This window comes from Nelumbo nucifera, chromosome 1 (genome assembly GCF_055504915.1).
Source record: "Nelumbo nucifera cultivar China Antique chromosome 1, China Antique-T2T, whole genome shotgun sequence".
NCBI classification, from domain to species: Eukaryota; Viridiplantae; Streptophyta; class Magnoliopsida; order Proteales; family Nelumbonaceae; genus Nelumbo; species Nelumbo nucifera.
In genome coordinates, this window is record NC_142649.1 from 145,090,646 (window position 1) to 145,103,366 (window position 12,721).

A 12,721-nucleotide genomic window follows, 5' to 3' on the forward strand; every position below is an offset into this window, starting at 1 on the left:
TATCTGGCATCTGCACATGCTAGTTGGCATGTTGCCCAGATTTGTCGATGATGGTGGCAAGTGTTGGAAAATATCAGATGTCAAAATCATTCATTTTTGGTTAAAAACAGGTAGAGTCAGGCCAGATCTGCCTAATATCTCTGCTTTGGGCAAAACAGGCAAAACAAACTGTTTATCATACACATGGCTGACTAAAATAGTACTACCATAAAGCCACTAACATGGCATGATGACGATGATGATGACGGAAACAGAAAGACACAAGCCAAAGTACAACTAGTCTTATTTAAACCAAAATACAGGCTCATTATCCTAATATACATAAAGCTTTTGATGTAAACAGGTATAGTTTAGGTTTCAGCAATAAATTAGAGGAAGAAGAGGAAAAAAAAAAGAAGAGAGTTGCGACTTGAGAGAGAATTGATTCTTGGGGTTCCAAGAGAACACCCACCACTTTATACTTTAAGAAAACGGAAATTACAAGCCTGCGACTCAGCGCCATATATGCAGAACCATAACCAACTAATAACAGAATTGATAAATAAAAGAAGAGCATAAAAAGAGCCCAAGCCCACTAACGAGTGAAATACTTTCACTCTTCTCAAGACAACCAAGAAGCTCTCTTTTTAAATAGAAAAGAATCTACATTTTCAAATAACAGGAGCTGTCTAGATCCCAATGCTGAGAAAACGGGTCCAAAAAACCAAGGTTTAAAGTATCGATCGGTATTGGTCGATACGTATCGTGCCGATGGCTTCCTGATATGCCCCTACAGGGGTTGTATTGGGTCACTGGTTCAGAGGGTAGCCGCTTAAACCAACCCCTCTGAACCAATTTCGAAAAAAAATAAATAAAACCTAAAAAAAAGTACTTTGAACCTTGCAAAAAACATCAGCTACATGGTTAGTTTTTTTTCCGCCTTTTTTTGGTGGTCCAGCACCTCCATCACCACGTAACACCTCAAGCAGCATAAATGAACCATCTGGTGTGTGTGTGTGTGTCTGTGTGTTTGTGTGTGCCAACCAGAGGGTGATGATTCAGTTACTACCTCATGCTCCTTCATGCAGCATGTAGCAGCATTCGGTTAGACAAGGTGATTGTTGCATCGCTGGGATAAACTGAATACAGTCATTAGATGCGAGAGTGCAAAACTGACACTGGCGAAAAAAATGTGCCGGTTACAACTTACAAGAGAAAACACTGATTAAGTACCAATGCATGCAAGCACTTGATTCTCATGTCGGTGGTTGCCATGTTCCTGGCTTGAAAGTTGGGCCAGATCCTGTTGGTTCAGAAGGCCTGAAACAGAGTTTTGCAATGTATGTTATAAAACGCTGTTCACTGGTAAGATTAAAATAATAGAGCACGGATAAGATGTAGCAGCTACTGCTTTTAAGTTGTAAGAACAGGAATAGTGTGTTTTTATCAAACAGATGTTGTAGGGATAATATCATATCTTAGTCAATTATTCACTTGATTCTATAGGTGGTTTAGACTTTATAGAGTCAAGAATAGGACGTTTGGACAATTAAAGTACAAAGGAATCTCTCTATGTGTTTAACTAGTAAAACTTACACTGGCTGCTGTTTCACTTGAGGTGGGACTATTTTCTCTTCCTCTGTCTCTTGGGAGTTCCTGCAATACCAAGATGCCATCGGATAGTTTCAACAACAGCAACATCATTTAAAAAAGGATTCATCTCTATGCATACTCTTCACTTGTTGATCCAGCCAGAAATACATTGAACTTGCCCACACTAGTCATCTCTCAATAAACTACCAAAATCATCAGCCATTATTCTCATCAATGACACTATGCCGGCCACAATAAATAATCATAATAATTTTTGTATTTTTAAGCATTATGAAATGGCTTGATTTTCAAAAATCTAGGAAAATAACAATTTTTTCAAAAAAAATTATGTCATAGCCAAACAATATAAGGTTTTCAAAAAAAATCTGCAATATCGTATTTAGTATACAGAGTATATTTCTTCATATGCATATACTTGCTAGATTATACATGTTTTATATAAGAACATGTCAAAGACATGCAATAATTACTTAAACAAAGTGTCAAATACCTATTTTGGGGCCAAAAGTGACCATATAATTTTTCTGGAAATCGAATATACAAAAGATTTTCCTCTATTGTATTTTTCCATAAACATAATTATTCAATGTAAACTGTTTCATTTAGGAACTTCCCATGTGCAAATCTAACAAATGGTAATTTACATTGTATGAAAGCCTAAAAGAAACTTTGCATTGAGCTTTCAACTTTTCCATTCCTCCCACCCTTATTTAGGACTTCCAAATGCAGATTAGGGATTGGGGAATTCCCCAACAATTCTGCTGCCTTACCGGGACAGAGAAAGCAAAACACAAAAAAAGAAAACTCAAGCAAGAGGAAATGTGAAAGATCTAATTACTGTAGTTATTGAAAATGAAGTCAATGGTTCAGAAAATGAAAAAATAAAGATAGAATAAATGAATAACATATTAAACTCTAAGAATTTTCCTTTGTTTTTTCCTTGTATGTGAGCAAGTTCATTAAGAAGAAAAGAGTTGGACATTCTGTTCCTATCACTGTTCCCAATAACCCAATACAACCACTACCACCACCTCATGTGGGAAAAGGAAACAAAATCCTACACAAATAACATCCAAGACGATGCACCTAGTGCCTTACCAGAATGCTTAGCACACAGATTCTCAAAAATTTATTTTATCTATTAAACTAATCAGAAGAAAATAGTACCAACCTCATGTCCTCCATTGCATTAGAAATATCTTCATGTCTGCCACCTTCAAATGTGAAGACCATATAGAAATTTTTGTCAGTACCAATCTGATCAGAGAATCCAATCTGTGAATATGACAAATGGGAAAAAAACAATACTTCAAACTTAGGAAATTGGTTTCATGATACATAGAGGGTCTAAGACCATGACTGATGGTGAATGGTCACCTTATATTTTCATTAGACAAAGCTTAGAGTTAGAGAATACAAAAAACATAGGAGCCATGATCAAAGCTTAGGGTTCTGATGAAGAACTCAAACCTCATACTAGATTAATGGTAATAAACTACCACGAATGCAAGTTCTCAGAATCAGATATAATAATCCATAATGATGTAGTTCTTGATGTCACAACAGTTTGTATTGTTATAGAGCATTAGAAACCCATGCAAGTTATTGGTCAGAGTCAGATCCTAGCATCAACTTTATAAACTTTCGCTAGTTCAGGATTGTAGAAGTGGATTCACAAGTAATTAGCAGGATTTCAACACCATAGAAACATCATTATAAACAAGATTCCAGTTCAGGTGGATCATGAATTTTGTGTCCCTCAGATTTGATGGCCCTGTTGTAGAGGGTTGACTACCACATTTATCATTGCTAGATGATTATCAAGTGTAGAGGTCAACAGGGATTAATTATAACCATTGGATATTAGCAACCAGACTCAAAATCATTGCCAAATGAGAGCCTAGGTCAGCTAACGTTTTGGTGAATGATCTTGTCAAGAATCATTTTCGAAGCATAGTTGTATGTGAGACCCTTCTTATCTTGTTGTTGCCTTATTGGGTTGACAGAAGTTTGGAGTTTTAAGCAAAAAAAAAATAAAAAATTTGGGGTTTCAGTTTGTTATTATGTTTTCATAATTTGTCTCTGATACATGTAATTTATGGGCTTGAGGAGAAGAGACATGATTTCACTGTTCAATATTTTCACAAAAGAATTTAGATGTACCTTCTGTGGAAGCAGTTGGAAATTGTCGAATGAAACTTTTCAAATCCGGACCTCCAACTTTACCTAGTTTATATACAAAGACAATAAATTAAACAATAGAAGGAGATTTTGAAAGCAAAATGCAGTTACCAAGATTTTTCAGGTGACTAACCAGTCTTCACTCGAAGAGCACCACCCTCTTTAGCTTTCCGTTCCTCTTCTTCTTTTTTAAGAACTTCAAAAATAGAAGGAAATCTTAGTAAGATCATTATGAAAATGGTAACAACGCTATCTAACTTAAAGGGACAATACATCATTCTCACACAAGAAACAATTAAACAAAAAACATGAATTATAAGAATGACAGTGAAGCTGAAAACACTGTAACAGAATTTCACATAAGAAACATTTTAACCAAATTGTGAAAAGATAAAAGACTATTGCAGAACAACTGAAACCAGAGATAAAATGCCTTTTTTTCAGTACTTCTATAAGCTTAGAAGTGAATTTTTTGGAATAAAATTCAGACCACAACATCCAAAACTGAAATTAAATTCTTTATTGTTGATAAGAGCATAATTTTATTAAAATGTGTGAAAAAAAGAGAATAATGTACAAGATGAATGTTCCTAGCAACCCCCCCCCCCCCGATTTAGGCTAGCCCAAGCTAGTTAACCCCATTTTCTAATTATACAATTATCCGCCAAGTAAACTGATATGAAAGTTTAATATGTGAATCAGCAGGTTTTTTTGTGTAAACTGATATGAAAGTTTAATATGTGAATCAGCAGCTTATTTTGTGTATTTACCAAAATAGATCCAAGAGCTGATGGAAACTAACTTAACAGGTGTCCTACATCATACATGGATTCCATCAAATAGTGGTTCAGCTAAGCTCATCATCTGTATGATCTAATTAGCATTGTTCACAATGATAAAGAAAGTGTAATATTCCATATTCTAGTCAAACAAAAATGAGATTCATTAAGTCAAACGGACCATCATGGAAGACTGCAGGTATTTCAAAGACAATATATCTAAACAAGATAAAAAGGTCCATTACCCAATGCTTCCAACTATCTAGGGTCTTGGAGGGGTGGACTGGATATGGACCTAACCTTTGGCATTTTTTGCACAAAATGGAAGCTCTCAGAATCAAAACCATATTTTCATGCTTGTTCTCCCAAGATTTTACTATTGCACCAAGCAATGCCCCCTATATCCAAACAAGGTCTATGCATGAATTCTTACATAGGCAAATTCTGTGGGCAACCATACACAAATTGGAACCAGAATCAAACAACCTGATAAACAACTAACCAAAACCCTGTTCAAAACAATATATATCAAGTAGAAGTTCCTCTGGCTATGAGATACCAAAATAGGCATATCAAATAGGAACTTGTCTGACCATAAAATATCTAGATAGGCATCAAAGATAAGAGGAATTAATTACAAAAGGTACCAAAACCATCTTGGTCAACCATTCAACCAATGGAGTTTTGAGCTGATACCAGCTTTTCAGAGCCCTGATATTTCACATGTAGTAAACTAGAAAAGAAGCTCAGGGATTTCACCATTGGTTAAAAAAAAAAAAAACTGATTCATAAATCTATCCGATAAGAAAGCCAATCAGCAATCTCAGTCCACTCATCAGTCATCACAAAACCTAAATGGGATATGGAAACTGTAATCCAAGATCTCATCCATGGGATGAACAAACCCCAATATAGCGGCCAAAAAGGAAGTGAGAGGAAGGAAAATAGGATCCATTTTCTGCCATTTCCAATAAAGGAATTAGTTCTGCAATAGTTCTGTTTTAAACTGATTATCAAAAAAAAAAAAAGTTCTGTTTGAAACTATTTGGGTGATAATTTAAACTTCTTCACAAGTTATTGGTAAGTTCCTTCAAATAACTTAAACATTTTAACTTTACATCAATAAGGAGGGCTGAGATTAGACATTGTTATGATTAATAAAGGGTAGCAATTAAGTGGGGCTAAGTCTCAAAAGAACCCTAGTTTAATAGAGATTTCTTTTACTGTAAGATACTTGTTTCTTCATTGCCAATTCTCTTCTTTTCTGTGGATACATTCCCATAGTGTTTTGAGCACTTATAGTGCTTCACCTCATGGAACTTGGAGACGTTATATGTCTCAACTAAACTCAAATCAGCCTTAACTACTTCCTTTTAAGTTTATATGGGCAACTTGGCAGTTGAAAAAAAGTAATAAAAAATGGTTTGGTGGGTGATCATCCCTTTTGTGGTTATGTGGGCAGCCTGTACGAAAGAAACAACCACATTTTTATTTTAGTATCAATAATAGAACTACAGAAGATGCTATAAGGAGCATGATAGGCATGTTGTATTCTTGGATATCTGTTCACAAAGAACTAAGAGAATTCCACCCTGTCTCTTTTGAAGATTTGGCTTCTTCCTGGATATCAAGGGGCCATAGCCTGGTGCAATTGTAAAATCTCATGCTGACAAGCATGAGAGCTGGTTAATGAATTCAAATAGGTTAGAAGAAGTGCAAACGGGTTAGCTGACTCCTTCACAAAACAAGGAGTAACAAGAAAGCAATTGCTTTGGGCATCTTTGTAACACAGTTAATTTCTTGTGGATGACGTCAAGGTCATCAAGATGTACTGTGTTTACATATAATTAATCAAAATAATCAATTTTCTATCGACCAAAAAAAAGCATGAAGGCGTGTTTGAGTCTGAGAGCGGCCACTCCCCCCCCCCCCAAAAAAAAAAAGACAAAGGTTAAGCTCGTATCCAGTACACCCCTCCCAAGACCCTCAATAGCCAGGTTTAACATTGTCTAATGACCCGTTTTGTTCAAAATGACTAATTTCATAGAGGATCTTATTTTGTTTTGCTTATCTCTTTATAAGATCATATTCCAATCCTCATGCAAAAACAACTCATCATATAGGGATCTTACAAAAGATATGCTTATATTATATTTTTTCCTTGAAAAAATTGAAGTGCTTTATTAAATTTTCTATATCAGACGATTCAGACCAAAGAAGAAAATGGGGATATATAAAGATGACATGTATGACCTATATAGAGAAAAGCTGTACAAAAAGCCCTAATGCACCTTAAGCACTGAAAAGAACACTATGACTAAAATAGCATGAAGCACCACCCTAATATGCATAGTTCCTTTGTCTTTTCTCAGAAAAAAAGAAAAAAAGGATAACTTTCTTTTACAGCAAGAGTGCAGAAATTTTAGTTCTTGATTTTTATTTTATAATTATTGCATTAAACAGGGTTTTAACATTCTGGTTTCAAGGGTTGGCAGAAATTTTGATGAAATAGGATGATAAGTAGCAATATTTTCAACCCACCATTGACCCAAGCGTTCAAACTGTTCAAACTGTCACCCAACCTTATTTCCAGGTCTGGTTTTCCTAGAACCCAGGATTTTATGAAAAGCCGTTGACATGGTCAAAATCCGTTCAACCTAGGCAATTGAACTGTTTACCCGTTCAACCTGGACACTGGGTCACAGGTTACACACTACATGTATAAGCAAACTTCCAGACCACAATTTTGCACTCGGTTATCTGATTGGGGTGATCTTTATGTTGATTTTAAATAACTTTTCGAGATCTATGCATTCCAAGATGCTATTTTTGTCAATAAAAACCTTTTCTGGCCTCAAATCAGGGTCTGACTGGAGACCCGCAACCCAGAAGCAAAAACGGTTCAGCCTCTGGGCTGGTTTTAAAAGCATTGATAAGTAGAGAAGAATTAGGAAGATAGAAAATCAGATAATGGGAAATAGGAAAGAAGCAGATAAAAATCAGAAAAGATAAACCTATTCCAGTTTCAATATTTTCATAGATTAAGTGTAAAATCTTGAATTTCCAACCAGTTCAAAGGTAAGGTATTACAATAAGGTCAAAATCTAGCTAAAGAAATTATATTTAAAACCCTGCTATGTAAGTAAAAGTGGAGACTTAACGTAGGCATTAGCCGACAGTGTGGTGTGAAATTTTTAAGAAGTTCCCATACAACATAATCCACTCAATGAAATGATTGAGCTTTTATTTATTTAGGGTGAGGTCCATTCAAGGAATCATATAGAGAACACCTTTTGATTCTTACTTGGAGATATGAACATATAGAACAAATAAAAAGAAAAATAGGGAATCCTAAAAAAAAGAAATTTCCATTTGCATTTCTTTAGATATTTCAAGTTTACAAGAATGAGAAAGAAAAAATACAATACGGAAACTTTACAACATCATATTTCTCTCTCTTTTGTTTGGTACAATCATTTCTTTCTCACTCTTTTCCTTTTTCACAATAAGCCATAATCAATTGGACAAAATTCCAATTGCAGATGGCATATCTATCTTCTGGTCTTTGTATATGGGGAGGGAACCACAGTGAGTCAGATTGCATATCTAACTATAGATGATTTTTATCCCTCTTTTGTTCATCTGCATTTGAAGGGAGCCATAATCAGCCCTTGGGAACAAGGCTGTAGATGGCTTAATCCATAACCTGTTTTGGTAGAAGAACCATAACCAACCAAAGTAGAAACACCTAGTCTTACATGGTTTCCTTTTCCCTTTTCCTTTCAAAAAACAAAAAGTAAATGAAAGAGAGAAGGAGAATAATATGCAATTGTGAAAATAAAAGATATGTGCAAGAGACATTTGCAGAGAAGACTTCCCTTCACCTACTTGGGGTTTCATTCTTCTCTTCTCTTTCTCTCCCTTTCTTCACGAAACTTCTCTTTGTATTCTCTCTTCACTTTGGATTTTCTTAGGACTCTCTAGGAGTGTTGTTCCCTAAGACACAATTTCTCCAAAGGAGGGCTGAAGACTCCTACTAAGTAGCTTAAATAGGGATTGAGGTGGTTATGCAATTAACCCCTCCCCCTATGAAAGACTCCTAGCCTTCCCACTTAAAGAGAAGAAACACCCATATGGGTGTTAGTGGAAATCTTTTTTTTAGTATAATTTCTCACATAACACAATTCACCCAATTAAACTAATAATTGGGTTTCTTTTGTTATTTGGGTAAACCCCATTCGAGAAATCATGTAGATATTCCCTTAATTACATCTCTGCTAGAGGCAGAGAAAACCTTTTGATTCTGATTCAGAAGTACCAATGAATAAAGACTAAACTATGTATGAATTTTCTACAGAATTTTCCTTTGAAAATTCTGGTATATATTCCCTCTTTGTTTGAGAGAAAACCAGCATATAAAGAAACGAACATTGTATGCATAACAAGTAAATAGGTATCATAAAAAAGCATGTCTCATCAATAAGGCTTCAAATGGCCTTTAAATTGTGGTGTGCATTATCATGCTGTGAGGAACCATAATCAGCCAAGTTTCATGAACAAGGCTGTAGATGATTTTTCCCCTCACACATAAGTTAAGAGGTTGTAAGGAACCATAATCAGCCAAGTTTCATGAATAAGGCCGTAGATGGTTGTCTCCTTACATGTATTTCAATAAGAAACAAGGGAGAAAAGAAAATGAAAAGGAAGAAAGAAAGGAGTGAGAGGAATAGATAGAATATGGTCTTCCATCTCATGTGTGAAGCACAAGGAGTATCATATTGAAGAGGTATAGGAAGAAAACCAAATTCCCTACCTTCTTCTTCCTTTTTCTTTTATGCTCTCCACACCAATCTTCTTCTCTTTTCTCTTCCCACTTGTTTCTTAATGCTAGAAATCATGCAAATCAATTAGTAATAGCCAACAAAAAGGCATTAGCCCCTTCTCCTTGTAGGAGAGGGGTTTATATAGAGGAGGGAGGTGGTTAAGTAACTCCCCAATCCTCTCTTCTTAGAGTACCAAGTGTCACCCCACTCAAAATGGGTTAAGGAGGGAAACGAAAACTCTTCCTTCCTAAGGTGACAAGTGTCCCCCCACTTAAAGTGGTTAGAGGAGGGAAAATAATTCTCTCTCCCTTAAGATGACATGTGTCCCCCCACTTCAAGTGGTTAAAGGAGGGAAAATAAATCCTTCTCCCTAGGGTGACATGTGTCCCCCCACTTAAAGTGGTTAGAGGAGGGAAAATAACTCTCTCCCCTAGGTTGACATGTGTCCCCCCACTTCAAGTGGTTAAAGGAGGGAAAATAGTCCTCTTGTTAGAGTAGGACAAGTGGCATCCCCTCATAAATAAGTGGGACACCTCACAATTAATTAATCAAAATGGGTTTATTCTTTTAGGGCCTGCTATTCCACTAAATGGGCTCTACTGCAGGCCCATTAAATGCTTATTGCATTACAAATAAGCCCAAATAACTTGGGGCCTGTTGCTCACTAAACTAGATTGCAGACCACTTTCTTTAAAGAAGAAAAACAGTCTTTTGAGAATAAAGGACTGTTTAGAACAGATGCAGAAATCAAAATAAAATAATAGAAATCATTCTTCCAAGGAAGAGAAGATGAAGAAGAAGATGGCGGCAATAGGGGTTCAAAATAAGAGAGTTTCGAACCTTAATCTCCACTCTTACACCCCTAACACTATTTTATTAAGTTAAACTTTGATAATTTACAAAGAGGCCCTTAGTTGGGCAAGAAATTAAAAGAACATAACATAGAAAGAATAGGCCCATTACAACAAAGAACATAAAAGATAAAAAAGGATAAACAGCCTATGGGCCATTCGGCCCCATCTTCTCTACATTTAATAAAATGTTTTTTTTTTTTTTTATGAATGATAATAGATTTATTAATTCAGAAGCAGATTTAGAGTGAGTTCATACAACATCCCAGGGAGAGGCGCGAGCTGCAGCCCCTCCTTGAATCTTACAAGTAAACTAGGAAAGAAAAGCAAGAATCACAACTGAGCCCAAAACAATTCTTCCCTATTTACCCCTTGCTTAGCTAACACATCTGACAAAGTATTTGCTGATCTCCCCACCCACTGTACAGTGACCAACATATTCCTTGCCAACCAACTAAATTTCTTCATTTCATTCTTGTAACGCCACATAGCCTCTTTAGGATTTTTCAACCAACCCACCACCACTTTGGAATCCCCCTCAATTGTTAGGTGTTGTACCCCCAACTGGTTTGCAAATTGCACCCCTTGTACAGAAGCTAAAAGTTCTGCCCTAATGGAGTCCCCAATTCCCAAGGGACCTGAGTAGAGCAACAAAATATCTCCCTTCTCATTTCTCAAAGCACCCCCCATTCCGGATATTCCTGGATTACCCATGCTACTTCCATCAAAGTTCAACTTCAGTGAGCCTTCGGATGGAGGAGACCAGCTTGTAATTGATTTGTCCTTTAGAGATGAACACCTCGCTACTGCTGACCAATTTCTCCAAAAGTCATTAAAGGAGAATTGATGAAAGATTTCCAAGGTCTTATTTAACACACAACCTTTCAATTCCTGACTTCTCCTTTCCTTTTCTTGAAAAATTCTAATATTCCTTTCTTCCCAAAGAGTCCAAATCAAGGCAGCACGAGCACATCTCCACATAATTCTCCCTATTGTTGTAGGCCAATAAAAGGTAGAATGGTTGAAGAGCATGTGAACTTATGCTGGTAGACTCCAACTACTCCCAAACAACGAAAGTAGCCAAGCCCAAAGGTTTGCAGAAAAGGGACAAGATATTAATAGGTGGTAACAATCCTACCGTGAGCTCTACAGAGGATACACCAATTAGGAGAAATACAGAGGAAAGGTCTTCTCTTTTGTAGGTTATCTAGAGTGTTTACTTTCCCATGGAATACTTCCCAACAAAACGCCATAATTTTTTGGGGAACTGGCCTGCACCAAATTTCTTTTGACGGAAAGGGTTGGTGAGTAGAAAGTTGAGAGATGGACTTGAAGAAAGAAGCACAAGTGAAGGTTCCATTGGGTCTAGGAGTCCATACCCTCTTATTTGGCTTGGAGGGATCCAAACAAACCTAATTAAGACAACCAAGCAAAACAGAAAGAGATTCAATTTCATCATCCCCAAGTCCTCTACGAAACCCAAAATCCCAAGTAGGATCTAAGGGTGTTCCCAAAGGTGAGACAAATTTTGAGACCACCTCTTTTTTGTACAAAGAAACAGAAAATAGCGAAGGGAACAGATCCTTTAAAGGTGTGTCTCCTACCCAAATATCCTCCCAAAAATGAACAGTGTTGCCAGAACAAACTTCATACCTGATAAAATTGAGGAATTGAGGAAGGGTGTTGTGAATGGCCTTCCAAGGTGCTGCTAGGTTAGCTTGCCTTGAAACACTAGTATCCCATCCATTCTCTGACCTCCCATGAATGCTTCCCACCACCTCATGCCACAACCTCTCTCTTTCCAATGGCCATTGCACAACCATTTCCCTAACAGAGCTTGATTTTTTCTAGTTACCCTCCCAAGTCCCAAACCCCCCTCGTCTTTACTTCTGCACACAATTTCCCTATTAACCAAGTGATCCTTTTTTTCTTATCCCGGCTCCCATAAGAAATCTCTCATCAACTTCTCCAGTTTCCTAGCTTCCCTAACTGGTATCCTAAAAACAAACAAAAAATAGGTAGGTAAGTTAGCCAAGGTAGCTCTTATTAGGGTAATTCTCCCTCCTAAAGAGACATAATTTCTCTTCCATGAGGCTAATCTCTTCTCAAACTTTTCTATCACTGGGGTCCAAAATCTACTCTCCCTAGGATTTGCCCCTAAAGGAAGCCCTAAATATGACATAGGCCAAGCAGAGGTGGAACACTCAAGACACTCCGCAATAGCCTCGACCTCCCCTACCTCCAAATTTATACCCGCTATGCAGCTCTTTTCCAAATTTATTCTCAAATTAGAAATACTTTCAAATCCTTTGATTAGCTCCTTTAGGTTTGCTACCTTTTCGCTAAAATCTCCTTCACAAAAGATCATTAGGTCATCTGCAAACTGAAGGTGGGTGATGGGGACTTGGTGTCTCCCTATTCTCCAACCCCTAATGGCATCTTCACTGTCAGCCTTAGTAATGATCCTACTAATCACATTAGCTACTAAGGTAAA

At 36.8% G+C, this 12,721-nt stretch overlaps 1 protein-coding gene across 3 annotated transcripts in view; it reads right to left on the minus strand.

Annotated features, from left to right (window-relative positions):
• Positions 1–259: 259 nt before the first annotated feature.
• The window catches only part of LOC104610939 (NADH:ubiquinone oxidoreductase, 17.2kDa subunit), a 45,640-nt gene continuing 33,178 nt past the window's right edge, over positions 260–12,721 (minus strand). For 2 of the 3 annotated variants that reach the window (XM_088894582.1, XM_010277804.3), the window contains 5 exons: positions 3,908–3,970; positions 3,757–3,819; positions 2,765–2,807; positions 1,576–1,635; positions 260–1,299 (listed from right to left, as the gene is read on the minus strand). In XM_088894582.1, the coding sequence (XP_088750708.1) occupies positions 1,236–1,299; positions 1,576–1,635; positions 2,765–2,807; positions 3,757–3,819; positions 3,908–3,970 (293 nt within the window). In that variant the 3' untranslated portion in view covers positions 260–1,235. The remainder of the gene's footprint in view (positions 1,300–1,575; positions 1,636–2,764; positions 2,808–3,756; positions 3,820–3,907; positions 3,971–12,721) is intronic. The other variant, XM_010277806.3, reaches the window with a different exon arrangement.